At 38.4% G+C, this 15,977-nt stretch overlaps 1 protein-coding gene across 2 annotated transcripts in view; it reads right to left on the reverse strand.

Moving 5' to 3' along the window:
• Positions 1–2,136: 2,136 nt before the first annotated feature.
• EIF3H (eukaryotic translation initiation factor 3 subunit H) overlaps positions 2,137–15,977 on the reverse strand; it is an 85,138-nt gene continuing 71,297 nt past the window's right edge. For both annotated transcript variants that reach the window (XM_065895126.1, XM_065895127.1), the window contains 5 exons: positions 15,221–15,320; positions 13,850–13,999; positions 6,243–6,363; positions 4,101–4,233; positions 2,137–2,357 (listed from right to left, as the gene is read on the reverse strand). In XM_065895126.1, the coding sequence (XP_065751198.1) occupies positions 2,260–2,357; positions 4,101–4,233; positions 6,243–6,363; positions 13,850–13,999; positions 15,221–15,320 (602 nt within the window). In that variant the 3' untranslated portion in view covers positions 2,137–2,259. The remainder of the gene's footprint in view (positions 2,358–4,100; positions 4,234–6,242; positions 6,364–13,849; positions 14,000–15,220; positions 15,321–15,977) is intronic.

Genomic DNA, 15,977 nt, shown 5'->3' on the forward strand with positions numbered 1-15,977 from the left:
ACTTGAAGAAACTGCAAATATTTATAGAAGATGAACCACATGTATTTGTTCCTGAAGGTTGTCAGAATATAGCACTCAAATCAAATGCCGAACAGAAGCTATTCCCTAACACCACATACTGTGGAGATTTAATTTCCATTGACATGTTTTCCTAAACAGTTTTTCCCACTACAGTAATTCCTAACTCAAAAACTACTGAAATCTTCTTTTAAGTGTGTACTCACACATTACTGAGTTATGAGGACCTAAACAGTCATACAGAATGCAGAAATAGCCACATCTTTAAAAAATACAATTGAATCCTGTTAAATTAAACATATACCATGAGTAAAAGAGTATATAAGATTATGTTTGAACTGACTTTCCTTCCTTTTTTTTTTTTTTAATTTATTTTATTTATTTTTGCTGTGTTGGGTCTTCGTTTCTGTGCGAGGGCTTTCTCCAGTTGCGGCAAGCGGGGGCCACTCCTCATCGCGGTGCGCGGACCTCTCTTGTTACGGAGCACAGGCTCCAGACGCGCAGGCTCAGCAGTTGTGGCTCATGGGCCTAGCTGCTCCGCGGTATGTGGGATCCTCCCAGACCAGGGCTCGAACCCGTGTCCTCTGCATTAGCAGGCAGATTCTCAACCACTGCGCCACCAGGGAAGCCCCCTTCCTTCTTTTTAGTTTGCTCTTTGATACTTCAAGGGCGCTTTGTTTATCCACAACAAAATTCCAAATCTAGGCAACTAGAATGCAGGGAAATGAACCAAGAGTATACCATCCACAAAGGCAGGGACCATGACCAGCTCTGTTTATCAATATACCCCCTCTGCCTAACACAGTCACACTCAAATGTGTTCACTCTAATAAGGAATCACCATGGGCGGGAGTGCAAATCAGTATAACCTTTCTTGACGGAAATATAGCAACTAAAAGCCTTAGAATTATATATACCCTTTGACCAGTAAGTCCGCTTCTAGGAATTTATCCTAGGAAAATTAATTACATGTGAGCAAGGACTTGAATTCTAGGATGTTCGAGGGCCAGATCTTTTTAAAAGCAAAAACCTGCTAACAACCCCCAATATCCTGAACGAGGGCCCAGGGCGCGCCCTGCGTCACAGCTCACTCTGAGGCTGCTCCACACCAACCACGGCTCCCCGTGGACTCTGTTAGCGCCCACAGCACCCTACACTGGTCTCCTTCTCTCACCTCCTCTGCACGAGGACAGTGAGATACAAGGTGTCTCAGGACCCACTAAAGGGAAAAGAGCCAGGGTGCGATCCAGCTGACTGATCCCAGAGCCCCAGTCTTGCCTCGAAAACAATGTTACTGCAAAAAAAAGGATTTCTCAACTCTTCTTACCCACCACCCATTCCTTTGATCATCTTCCTAGGAGTCGTGTCTTCAAAGGGAAAACCATCCAAAGAGTCTCATAGGCACACCTCCGCCGGCTGGTCAATCTCACTGATTTTGGGGTTATACAAATGGCAGGATTTTTTTTTCCTTTCAAATACAAAATTATTAAAATAGTCTTTTCCCTCCAGTGTAGCACTTGTCTCCCAATTCTTCCTTCCCCACTCATAAAACTTGTTATTAGCATAATTATATTTCACGGTATAAAAAAATAAACATGAAGCCCTCAATTAAAAAGAAAACACACACACACACAGAATCAATTTCATTTTCATACAAAAACATGGTCCTTTGGTGAAATGATTTCTTTTTTTTTTTTAATTCTTGTGCCCGATGAATGGCCTATGAGCATGGGGCCTGGGCAACCATCACCTGAAGAAATGAAAAGGCGGACCCACGGGAAGCACGCCAAGCGATTCTAGGCCTGGGAACCAGGGGTGCCAGGGCAAGCACACAAAGCCTGGGGCTTCAGGGGCGCTCACCTGGGAGCGAAGAAGTACTAGATTCACAGTAGGTACCAGGGCCTCTGGGTCGGGCATCGGGACAAGCAGCACTGGACTCGGTGGCTGAAATGTGGCAGCACAGAGGTATAACAAAGGTGATGGAGCCTGTAGGTCTGAGCCTGGTGATGCTTCTGGTCAAGCCTGCTTTATCTTTGGAAATACACAGGTATAAGCTAAATAAAAATAAGAAGATAAATATAATATGTCTAAACCCAAATGAGCAAGCAGTCGAGATTATTTTATTATTATTTTATTATTTGCTAGAAAGACTTCTCAATATGCAAGTGTGTTTCTTCCGAGAATTGCCCCAATGTGATCTCAAGAGTCCACGTTAACTCCTTTTCTGGAAACTTCCTTTTCTTAGCTGTTGTATTCTTGAAGAGCCTGGGCCATGAAGAGTTTGCCTAAGTTTTGAGCAGTGAACTCCTTGATGTTCTGGCAGTAAGTGTTAATCTGGCCTGTGCATTTGGGAAAGTGAGAAAGAGAGTCATAATGTTCCACAAACTGTAAAATGACCCAGAATACTAGTCAAACAAGAAAATCAGCATAACACAGAATCATCAGAATGTTATTTTGTTATGTTTTGAATCAAAAACAAAAACGAAGCAGACACAGATTTAGCGAACAAACTAGTGGTTACCAGTGGGGAGAGGGAAGGGGGGAGGGGCAATACAGGGGTAGGGAATAATAAGACGTACGAACTATTAGGTATAAAATAAGCTACAAGGCTGTATTGTACAACACAGGGAATATAGCCAATATTTTGTAATAACTTTAAATGGAGTATAACCTGAAAAAACTGTGATTCACCAAATTGTAAACCTGGAACATATAATATTGTAGGGCAACTATACTTCAATAAAATTTTTTTTAAAAAGAGTTAAGAATTCTATTCGTTCATAAGGGATTAATAAAGAATATAAGTTTTTTTTTTAAATAAGCTATCTTCCACTCTTGGTTACATGGATAATGAAGAAAAATGACAACTTTTAAAAAGATTATCAGCAGTTAAGCACATATTAGCTGTCAATCAAAATGTACTGACTGTGCAGACCAGACCAACACTGTAACTAAGACAAGTGAGAGAACAGCACTAGCTCTTCTTAGCCAGGTAGAAAGGAGATACCAAATCACAGAACTGTAAACTAACCAGACCCACCTGACCCAGATGTTAACTACAGTAGTTTTCAGTCCGTGCTCCGGAAATATTAACAGCCTGCTCCTGCACCCCCAGAGCCCAGACAGACCATGAGCAAGGAGCCCATGTGAGGAAAGGGCTCTACCTACCACTGCATTAGTCTTAAAACTAATGATCTACTCTGATGCAACAGTTACACATTTCTTGAAAGTATAAGAAATACAATTCTGCTTGAAGTGGCCCTTAAGTAAGTAAGGTGTCTCAGTTTCCCAAATCTCATTTACACAGGTACCAGAAAGCTTTAAGGAATTTGGAATTTCCCCCACACTAAAAATATATCAACAGAATTGAGAAATTGCAGAAGACCCTCTTTTCTCTGAGTTGGATTTTCACTCTAACAAATCTCTCAGACAACTGGCTGACTGAATCAAACAGTATTCAACAACATTCATACAGAAATAAGGTGATTATAGCTAAATAAGGGCATGAATGTTATATATATTCAAAATCAAGTCCTAGCACAGGACACAACAGCTCTACTACCTTAAGGCAGTGTTAAATGTTTATCCCCAGAGAAAGTCCATGGAGAGTTACATTCATGTTGCTACAATACAAGTCAAAGTAAGGGAAATACTTCTTTAAGTCAAAAACTTCAGTTCAATTCAAACACCCACTTACAGACTGGGCTCAAGGCTAGGCTAGAACATCAAAAGTAAGGGGTTTGAACTCAATGGTCTTTTGCATTATGAGATGATAAACACTTTTTCTTGGTTTCCATGAAAGATGACTCACACAAAACCTTCCCATTTTAGAAAGTTTATATAATCCCATCTCAAAAGTGTTTGTTTAGATAAACACAGAGTGAAGCACTGAAAGGACCTTAGAAATAACAAAGACTGACAAATTCTTAAATTTCAGAAATTACAGGTGCTAGATTCAAGTCCATCATTTAACCATTTTAAATACACTAACTTTTAGATGTCTTACCCTGTGAATCTCTCAGTGTCTCCTGCTTCCTAAAGAATAAAGAAAACCAGCCATGTTCTGCACTGGCTAACAATACCTGCAATGAGCAGAGAATCCATCCTGGCAGGGGGCTGATGTGGTTTGAAGAGTTTGGACAGATCCTCCTCAGGGAGCGGGGGTTCTCCTCGACTCTGGCGCTGCATATTCTCCTGCTGGCGACGCTGCTGATACTAAAATTCAGAGAGGAAATGACTGGGTTATTTTTCTCTACCTGGGAAGAAAAAAGACCTCCCTCACTTATGTGATCAACAAAACTCCACTGCTTTGAACTCCAATCTCGGTTTTATAAATGTAACCCTTCATAACTCTTGCTTCTAAGAGGCTAAATATGGTTAACAGTTAAAGAAAACTTCCTTGTTGTAAACTCTAGTGTCACTCTGAGCTCTAAGATTATGTAACTAATGATTTAGAAAAACAAAACTGGTTATGTGAGAAACATGGGGCTTACAGGCAAAGAAGCTCAAGATTCATGAGCGAAAGGGAGTAACTTGACCAATTACGACAACAGGGTAAACAGCACTGCAAGTATGATTCATCTTAACTTGAAGAACTAAGTAATGAAATACCATATTGGGGAATTTTTTCAGCTTTATCCTTATTGACCAAAGTAACAATAATACTGATGATGTTACTATTATAACGTCACCATTCCTGTTATTATTATAACAGTAAATACTATCAATTCCTAACAACAGATAATCATCTGTGCTTTAGCTCTACACCGAAGAAAGAATATTAGCACAGATAATGCTTCAAAAACTTTCAAACTCTGGATTCTTAAGACTCAAGGCAGAGAAAGTGGGGTTATATATAAAGGTATATATCAACTATAAACTTATAGTTCAAACTACAATCAAGACGCTAATAGCTGTGCATTGCTTACAACAGCAGAGGAAATAATATCCCACACACAGCCTTAAAAGGTCAGATAATGGGAAACCAGGGTAGGCTAGTAAAAATTTTAAGTCCTTAGATAAGGGAAGTAACTTGCTTTGCAAAAATTTCTACTCATTATGGGGTATGAGAGTAGAAGTGAGACAAATCTATAAAGGGTTATGAATGGTGCTAAGTAGGAATAAATGTCAAATGCAAAAATTTATGTCATACTAGAATTCTAAAAAATATCTCCTAAGATTGGTTTCCAGAATCAACTGTTTCACTGGTGACAGATTTTCAATTTGATCCTCCAGTTGGGTCTTTTACCTACAGGAAGAACCAGCAAGGGAATGGGATCAAGCTGGTTTTATTCTCCCCAGTTTATAAGAGACTTTCACCATCACCATCTTCACCACCATCTTTTCAGTTAAAAAAATGATACTTTATAGATTTATATGTGTTTTAAAAATTCTATGTGTGTAGAAACACAGTATTTTAAATTTCACTAAATATATGAACATTGGTATTAAATTCTTTTTTTAAATATGATATTCTCAGAACCACTTAGTTGTGCTTAAAATCCTACAGTTACCAACATCTAATTTAAAGTACATTTTAATGAACAGAGTAATCAAACACTCACATGTATGTACATTCTGGAATCAACTTATCTATGAATCAAATGCTAAGAACATTTCGGAGCAATACAGTCCTAAACAGTATTCCAGGAACTGTGAAAATCATGTGGTCTTCAGGTAACACTAATAAAGATTAAGATTAAATGGCCAGAGCAGTGTGGATGTGCATATGAGAATATCCAGGTAATTCCACATAAATCTGTATTATACTATCTATTTCACAGCAGTTGATCTATTATTTCCTATCAAAATTGCTTGCTCTTAATCACAATTGCTCAGTTTTTTAAATGAACTGAAGACTGCTAACTGTACTGCAATGAGCCACTAGCAAACCAATTCTAGTTAGTAAAGAAATGAGCTGTGACCCTCTGCAATCTCTCTGCCTCTGATTTTCTCAATAAATGTATCTCTTTTTTGCATAACCTTGGCATTACAATCTGAGCTTAATCTACCAGCTCTCTTCAAGATAGGGATTTTTAAGTACAGCTTGTAAATAATATATTAGGAACATACTATATAAAGAATAATCTTTTAAAACATGATAGAGTTACTAGCTAAGAGTCAATGCTTTATCAAAGATAATTTAGATCGTTTTGAAGATGACTCTTGAAGCACCATACTTGGAAAGAAATTCTATGTTTGCTGAATTTTCCCATAATACCAACCTGATGTTTCTGCTGCTGCTGTTTACTCGTGTTCCTCATGTATGTGTTATATTTAACTATATCTTGGCTCATTTCATCCACTCTGTCCATCAGCAACTGGAGGGTCTTCCCCAAATGACTGCTGAAATATAAAGTAAGTATACTGACTGACATGTCATACTTTAAAGTTATAGCTCTGCCACTGCTCTAAGTAGTTTTGAGATATTAAACTGATCTGCCATTTGCTAAAAAAAAATGAAAGCACACACATACAGGAAAGCAAAGGCAGAGGAGAGAATGAGAGTCAGCTTGTTATTAAACTTTCCATATCGAACCCACAACTATTAACTACAAGGGTATCTGAAATAGCTCAATTTCTTAGTGTCAGAGCATACACATGTCAGAGTAGAAAGAGTTAAACATATCTAGCAGGGTATCTAAAATGGGTACTTTCTGAACAACCAAGTTTAACCTAGGCTCAGTACTCCTGAACCTGTTTCCTGAGCCCCGCCTCCGCTCTCCCCAACTGTGCTCCAAAGCATTCAAATCAGTAGCCACAGAAAGGAAGAACCGGCAAATGGACTGAGACTTCTAGCACATGATTTCTCTACCTAGCAGGTTCTGAAAGAGTAACAATAGCATTTATTCTGCAAGGCCAAATGAAGAAAGAGGGCTCCTTCTCCTCTGCCCTTCCTAAAATCTGAAGTACAGTCATTCATCTTTCTTTTCCTCTCCATAAATTTCTACTGCAGCTTACTTACCAAAATCTTCTTACAAAGTGATGCTAATGGTTAGTACAACACCCACCATATTCACTGACTTCTGCCCACAACTATCTCCTACCATGTTAGGCCCAGTACACGTATATGTACTCTAAAAATCACTAGCTGACAAACAGTACTCATTCATTCATTCCACACAGGTATCTACTAAACACCTATTATGTTCCAGCCTCAGTGTTAGCAAATAAGGAGACACTAGTGAATGAGACATTCCTGGTCTCGCTCTTCACTGAGCTTACAATTGATGGGGAGAGGGGAGGAGGGAAGAGGGGAGATAAGACACTTAGATAGTGTGGTCAGAATATCTCTTTTAAAAGGTGACAGGCTGGGGCTTCCCTGGTGGCGCAGTGGTTGAGAGTCCGCCTGCCGATGCAGGGGACACGGGTTCGTGCCCCGGTCCGGGAAGATCCCACATGCCGCGGAGTGGCTGGGCCCGTGAGCCTCGGCCGCTGAGCCTGCGCGTCCGGAGCCTGTGCTCCGCAACAGCAGACGCCACAACAGTGTGAGGCCCGCGTACCGCAAAAAAAAAAAAGGTGACAGGCTGGAAGCACAAGATTAGAAAGAATCAGCCATGCAAAAAGTATTCTAGGTGAAAGAAAGCCCAAGTGCTGAAGGCCTGAGGTGGGTAAGAACTAGACAGGTAAAAAGAGGAGGCCTGGCATGGGAGGAGCACAGAGACAGGCTAGGGAGGCCAGACAAGCACACACCAGGAGCCATTAGCTGCCTCGCACAACACCCCAACCACATGGTCACTTAGTGTGAATGAGAACCCGCGACTCTGACATGAATCCCTGGTGACATGTTTTGCCTGAAATTTTAAAATGATTTAGCCTGGCTGCTATGCAGAGAATACACCGGAGGGTAGCAACTAGGAGACGGTTAAGAGTCCACTGTGGAGTGCTGGCAAGAATGTGGAGAAATTAGAATACTCGTACATTGTGGGGAGAATGTAAAATGGTGCGGCCACAGTGGAGAACAGTTTGGTGGTTCCTCAAAAAGTTAAACACAGGGTTACAATATAACCCAGCAATTCTACTCCTAGGTATATACTCAAGAGAACTGAAAACTTACACTTACACAAAAACTTGTACATGTATGTTAATAGCTGCGTTATTCAAAACAGACAGAAATTGGGGAAAAAAACCGTAAAGGATGAATGGATAAACAAACTGTGATTTGTCCATACAATGAAATACTACTGAGTTATAAAAAGAACAAAGTACTGATATATGAATGAAACGTAAAGGCATTATACTAAGTGGAAGAAGCCAGACACCAAAGGCCACTTACAGCATGGTTCCATTTATAGGAAACGTCCAGGGGAAGCAAATCCACAGAGACAGAAAGTAACTACTGGCTGCAAGGGGATGAGGGGAGGCAAAGTGACTACTTAGAGGCATGGGGTTTCTGCTTGGGGTGATGAAAATGTTTCCAAATTAGTGGTAATGATTGCACAATATTGCAAATGTATTAAAAACCACTGAACTGTATTCTTTAAAAATGGTTAAAATGTTAGATTTTATTTTACATGAATTTTATTTTAAATCTGTGCGCACATGTGCGCGTGCGCACACACACACACACACACACATACACACACACACACACACACACAGAATCTACTGTGGCATTGCAGAGAGAAGTAGTGGCGGCCTGGAACAGCCCAGTGGCAGTGAACATGGAGAAAAGTGGGCAGAAATGAGAGAGGAATCAAGGGCGACTCCCAGTTTCCTGGCTTGAGTAGCTAAACGGTTGGTTACAGCACTTACAGAGAAAGAAAAGGCTGAGGAAGAAACAGACTGGGAATATTGGGAATGACTAAAAGTAAACCCAGTTAAAACATGGATTCCATCTGTAACCTGAAGAAAATAATTAGAAAGCTTTGGCTCTTTATCTTAAATAATAGAAAGAGCATAGATCTGGGGTGTGTGTGTGTGTGTGTGTGTGTGTGTGTGTGTGTAGATGAATTTATCTTTTAATTCCAGGTCTGGCACTATCTATCTTACCTCGATCCAGCAGCTTGGTCTAGTGACTTAACTGAAGAATCAAGTGCTTTTTTCAAATTAAATTTTATTTCATATTTATCTTATTCCATTGTTAATTTTGTGAATCATTTTTCACTTTTAAATATTTCTTCTTTGGACATCAGATTAAGTATTCACTTTTCTGTTCTTTTCCAATTTCTTAATAGTCTGATTTTAATTCATCCATAATTTGAGCTGATGTGCAAGATCAGGAATTAAAATGATTTTTTTTCCCCAATAGCTAATCAAATGTCCAGATCCACTGATTATTTAGTTACAATGCTTTCCAAGTAACTTCAGGGCTGAAATTTAACTATACTGTACCCTCTCACATGCATTCTTTCAACACACATTACTGAGTACATACTTACTTTTCCAGTCACTCTGTTATAAGATACTATATAAGACATTGTTGCACTCAAAGCATTCTAGGGAGAAGCAAGGAACACAAAAAGAAATGCAACACAGTGGTAGTAGATTCTATAATAGAACAGAAGCATAAAAGATAGTTTGGTGGGATCAGATGAGACTTTCCAGATTATGTGACAGCTGAATTTTGAGTTTTTGAAGGAGCTGAAGATGGGAGTTGGAGACAAGGAAGATGCAGAGGGACACTGCAGATACTGTGTGTAGTTAACATGGTCAGAGACACTGGCATGAAAAGCATGATACATCTGAAGAACTGCAAGTAACTCAGTCCATCAGAAGAAGCACGGGAGAAGGGCAAGACTGGGAAAAAAGAGAGCAATGAAACTGAAGAGGCAAACGGTCACGGTGCAAAGACTCTTGGAAGTTGGGCTATAAGCTTGGATGCTACTCCAAGGACAATGGGGACTCAGCCAAATATTTTAAGCAAAGGAGTAATATGATCATACAATTTGCATTTAGCAAGATCACTGCAATGAAAGAGGAAAAGGTTAGAAGCAGGAAGTTAGGAGACTGTGAAAGTAATCAGGAAAAGAAATAATGAGGCCCTGACCTAAGGTAGCAAAAGACAAGGAATAAGATGAAATCACCCCAGGAATCACACACAGGAAGACAGACCCCAAGGAACACCGATATTTAGGGATGAGCAGAAGAAGGCTGACTGTGGAGAATGAGAAGTAACCCAGAAGTAACCCAGTGGTAGTATCCTAAACTACATCAAAGAAAGTATTTCAGGAAGAAGGTTTATCAACATATTAAATTTTCAACACTCTATAACATCCAGCAATATCGTGATAAAAGTCATCTTTTGCAACTTCAGCGAGAACTCTAACAACACAGAATAGATGGAATACCAAGTGTTTAGGATAAGTGGAAAATGAGTAAATACAGACAGCAACATATAGAAAATCCTATTAAGAAGTTTGACTGTAAAAAAAAAAGGCGGGGGGAGAAAATGAAGTAAAAGGTTAAAGGAGATGGATATTAATGGCACGAGGTCAAAAGGTGTTGTTTTTGTAACTTTGTTGTTTAAGATGATGGTGACTTTAAACAAGTTTAAAGGACTTACTTAAACAAGTAAGTCCTTACTTACTCTTAGGAGATGCATGCTCAAGTATTTAGGGGTTAAGTGCCACGTCTGCAATTTACTTTCAAATGGTTCAGGAAAGTAAGTACCCATTTATGTCTAGAGAGAGAAAGAGAACAGGTGCAAATGTAGCAACACATACACCTGGTGAATACAGGTCAGTGTTTATGGGTGTTCACTGTATTACTTATTATCCTTTCAATTTTTCTCAACTGCCGAGCATTAAAAAAAAAAAAAAAATTAATGGGAAAATCCAGTCAATAAATGTAACAGAAAAGAACCAGTACAGAGAGGAACTGGAGATACCCAAGGAGAGAGGGTGCAGAAAAAGACAGACCTGGATGAGGCCTCAGCGGAGACACTGATCCCTCATTTTCACCAGTTAAAGAACTGAGGCCCAAAGAACTATATTAAATACAAGAAATACTGTAATTAACTACATGATTACTTGTTAAATAAGTCACTTATGTTCTTAAGTGAAAAAGAAATTCACAGAAGGGAAAGATCACCACCAATCCTTGACTGGGTGATCGAGGAGAGAGCAATGACACTGGAGAACGCCATTAAGAAGAGTTAACTGCCATTGCAGAGAAAGATCTATTATTTTTTCCAGACCTTACATCTTGGAGACTGACTACACTGATTTTAGCAATGAGAAAGGTGCTACTAGAAGAGAACTTCCCTCTCTACTAAAAAGCGTCTTTAATGCGAAGTACTAACATTACGTGTTGTAGGTATATGTAATTATAGTGAAAGAGCACAAGCACAGGTATGTGGACTTTAAACATTTCATAACATTTCTGTTACTATAGTGCTCTTCAGAAATCTAACCAATAAGAAATACGTGAAAATCTGCACAGTACAGGTCTTGAAGGGCAAAAGGAATTAACAATAATACAGAACTATTTCACAGATAACACTCATAGGAAATCAGGTCGACTACCAAGAGCAATTTTATGGGGATCTTTTCAGTACCAGTTCAACTAGAATAGTGAAACAGAGTTATTGTTGGCAGTTTCAATAATGTAGTCTTTTCTTTTATTTCCAAGGAAAGAAAGAACTGAAAACAGATAACTTAAACAGATGTGAATGGAGAGGTGCAGTGATAAGTCTGCTCTGGCTACATTATCAATTTGTCCTTATTATCCTTCATGTATGATGCCCACCCTTAGTTTACTTTTTTAAAGAGGAAATAAGAACAGAATTGTTTTCTCATGTGTGAAAAGCCAAAGGCTTGATTTTTAAAAATTAATAAAGGCTGTTATGAAATAACCATTACCAGAACTTCCGTCTAATAATATTAAGAATTAGAATTTTTTCAATGAAAGGGAATGCAGTATGTTTTATTCATAGCATAAAGCAAAGTTATCAGGTAAAGGAAGAACTGGAACACGCATATGGGTTGTGATAAGCGAGACCAAGCAAAATGTTTAAGGAGCTACTTCAGAATGATTTCTGATGCGGTTTCTTAGAAAAAGTTTTATGGCAAATGATGATTAGCAATCATCATGCTACTAATGTTAGAAATTAAAATTTGAGAGGTACAAAGGTTACATTTCAGTCTTTTAAATTAGTACTATCAATTTGGGCCAATGTAACAGTCCATTCGTATAAGCACTGCTTCAAGGTTGCTTCTTTTTTTTTTTCTTCTCCCAATAGGAACACCGATTTACCCTTTTAAATAACTTCACATGGAAAGCAAACATCTTCTCTTCCTATTTCATATAAAATACAGAAGATTAAAAACTATAATAAAATATTTGTCCAGATCTTAGTTGCTATGGCGAACTGGGAACATTTTCTTGGCTATTCTAAATGCTGCTTTGGACAAACAGACATTACAGACCAGCTCATTGGTAATGGGAAAGCAGAGAAGGGCTGTATTTGTTTTGTATCCTCAATAAAGGAAGCTCGGGGAAAGGTGAAGACGTAAATAATATGTAAGCAAAAGCTTTCACATAGTAAATTTAAAATTATTATATAACTATATACTTAATACATCAAATTGCATGCTGAAAAAGGTTCTTAGCTCAATGCTTTAAATACAGGTGTGCCGAGTGTGTTTGTGAAAGCAATGAAGAAAAATATGACCTTCTAAAAGAGACAAATTAAAGGACTATTGTGAACATACATTTGTAGTCAAACAGTACACTCTTTAGTGCCAAATGACCCTTGCAACCAGGCTGTATTACTGAGCACTCCGTTTACCATCTAGTTTCCATCTCCTTCCCCTGTTAAGACTTTCTAGTGGCCTCTGTGATGAATTCATGCAATGAAGGTGGCACTTCAACCACAGTGCCACCCATCCCAGTGCATGGAGAAGAACACTGGGTATACTGGTCCTTCTGGGTTTACCCCTACTTGTCTTATACTGAAGAAGTACAAAGCCTGCATATTCTTTTGTACTAGCTTCTATCTGGGATAACTAGAAACCTGATAAATAACTGAGCTTCTGTTCCAAACTGGTTGCTGTATGAAAACACACCTTGTTTTTCTAAGCCATTCAGCAAATGCATACTGACAGATTACCTACTTGCTATTAGCCTTCTCCTGCCACAAAACAATCACTAACATCAGGCTTAAAGGGAATTTAAGAGGAGCTATATACATGATTCTGTTCATATTTCTGTTAAAAGCAATCAATGAGGGGAAATGAAACATTAATTTCAAAAAGGAAATAATCTGTTTTAGAACACCTCAGTCAGCGTTTTATCAATATGATAAATAATATCTTAGCAACTAGATAGCCAAAGCAGTCACGATGAAGCAAATGATGTCACCACTGTCTAAGAAGCAAAAGCCAGTGTGAGGTTCAGAAAATTCTAATCTTGGTTGAAAATTCAAATGGAAAGCTTACTGCTAATAGAGTCTACATCTGAACAAGGGCAAATGCCACAGTAAAACAAAGAAGCATTCTGGTTTTCTCCCAAGCATTATTAAATATCCAGACCTAATACCACAGCCTCTAAGGATACTGTACAATAAATAAAGCTGAGCCAAATCACAAAACCCCTCCCCTGTGGGCATGTACCATCTCAAAGCAAAAATGACACAGAGAAGGCAGCAGAGCGCTCCTGTAATAACGGTAGCTATTAGTATTCAAACACCATCTCACTGTATCAATAACCATGGTGTTTTTCCTTGGGTTTTAGCAGAGCTGGACAAGTACTACATGTTGCTACTATGTCTTAAGAACCTCAAAATGTGCTTAAGTAATTTTCTTCTTGTTTCACCGGTTAGAGTCTAAGTAAAAGACTCTTTTGCAGAAAGTGATAAAAAAGGGACTTCTCATTAGACAGGGCCGCTTACCTGCTAGCAAGACTGAGCAATTCATGTTTATCTGCTACAGCTGCCTTCTTCTCAAGCTCCCACATCAGGACGTTGATCAGATGGGAATTTTTAATTACAATCGGCACTTCTTCAAACATGTGCTCAAAGGTGATGTTTCCCTTTTTCAATCTGCGAAGCATGTTAAAAATACATTAGTCTGGTGGTCAGAAGTAAGTGTTAAAGTGATTATTTCATTTTCCCTAATTACAGGCCCTCTTCAGGATTTTTGTTTGTCTCATTAGCACTTTTAAAAAGGGAGAGAAACTAGAGTTTTACAGAGTCAAGCCTAAGTCGAGTGATTTGAACAACTCTGAAAATGATCCGAGTTGGAGCTATAAGACTAGAAAATAAGACTTAGCAAAAGAAACTATTGTTTCTTCACAATCAGGTTATCTTCAAAATTTCAGATACTAAAATGTAAATGCCATAGGAAATCATGCTATATAATCTATATCTAAAATATTTAAAATAGCTAGAAAAGAGAAATACTCTAGTTTTTGGAAAGTTCACTTTAAAAGCCAACTGAACTCAAGAGATTAACAAGTAGCAGGACACTCACACGTTACTCCACACGCGGTGGCTGAGAACACGGCGAGAACGCAACTCCTCAGAGTTTAGTTATAACCACCATGCCCCGGAACTGTTCAAGAGTTAGCTTTTCTTTTTAAATGCTTCGCATCTTAATTTCTTTAGGAGCCAAATGGTAAACTACTAATGAATTGTCTATCCTACATGAAGTCAAAAGCACTAACTTTAATAAGAAATAAAAATTCCTATAATGAACAGAAAATGAAAGAATTCTGAATTTTTAAAATTTTAATGTAAATATTCCAATGCCATTATGTAGGATCACAAAACAGCTTTTTCAATTAATTCTTTGCATACCTGTCACCCATAAAATATCCAAAAAATCCACATTCCTTACTGAACACCCCCAAATATTTATATCTTTCCACACACACCCCCCGCCAATGAAACAGGTCAGAAAATAAGACAAACAGCTCTCGACTGTTCTGATACAGAACTTACAATCTGACAGCCACTGAACACTCACTCATCCCATCTCCCTTTATTTAATCATATATTTCTTCAAATCCAGTAGCTAATTAATCCCCACTCTAACTGAATTCACTCATGCTGAGAACAACAGATGAGACATTCCATAAAGAACAGTTTAAACATGGAAAGGGAGAAATCAAGTGGCACTCAGCCATGCAGAAACTTCTACCGTCCACATGGCAAAAGCATTACCACACCACCACCGAGGATTCAATACATGTGGCAAACTAATATCTTAAAAGAAAAACACCCGATCCTTAACATATGCCTTATAGGCCCCCAAACACTTACGCTTCGGGAGAAAAATCCTTCTCTTTACAAACTTCCATCAGTTTAGGAGTCAGTCTGTATGCCTTTAGTGAGAGAGACCCTTGGGCAGTTTTTATGGGATCTCAAATAAGGAAAAGAAAAAGAAATTACTAAGAATTCTGTCACTACCAGTGCCCAAATGACACTGGTTCTGGGCACATTCTGTTAATTATCATAGTCTTTGCAAAATGAAGATCAAAATAAATAATCAGAACACAATTTGAAGCAGATTCAAACCAGCATAGCAAACAGTAAGTGAAAATGCAGGAACCTATCACCCTACTTATAATAGGCAGAATAACTTCCTCCCGAAAGTATAAACAGAAGATACAAAATACAGTTATTTTCAAATCTGTTCCTCAGCTAGAACCAGCAATCTTGACAAAAATTAAATATAGCATATGTTCTATACATCTTACATGCATCTTGTATAATTAGAAGGAAAATACTAATGAATATTAAACATGAAAATTCACTGGACACATTGTGTAGTTCTTAGTCCACTAATTTAAATAAACAGCCCTTCCAAAATTTATCCATCCTAACAATCACTGTTCAAATTTTTTAGTTAAAGCAGATTCTAAAAACAAAACCACTAAAGTCAAAGTGCAATCACAAGTGTCTCTTTAGTTTTAGAGAAACTAATTTTATCAAAGCTAACGCTTGAACACTCCGTGAGTAAGGGAGCTTAGCACTTGCTGCATAACGGCTCCGGCATGCCAATATTCGCCTAAAACCT

This window comes from Phocoena phocoena, chromosome 17 (genome assembly GCF_963924675.1).
Source record: "Phocoena phocoena chromosome 17, mPhoPho1.1, whole genome shotgun sequence".
Taxonomy (NCBI): domain Eukaryota; kingdom Metazoa; phylum Chordata; class Mammalia; order Artiodactyla; family Phocoenidae; genus Phocoena; species Phocoena phocoena.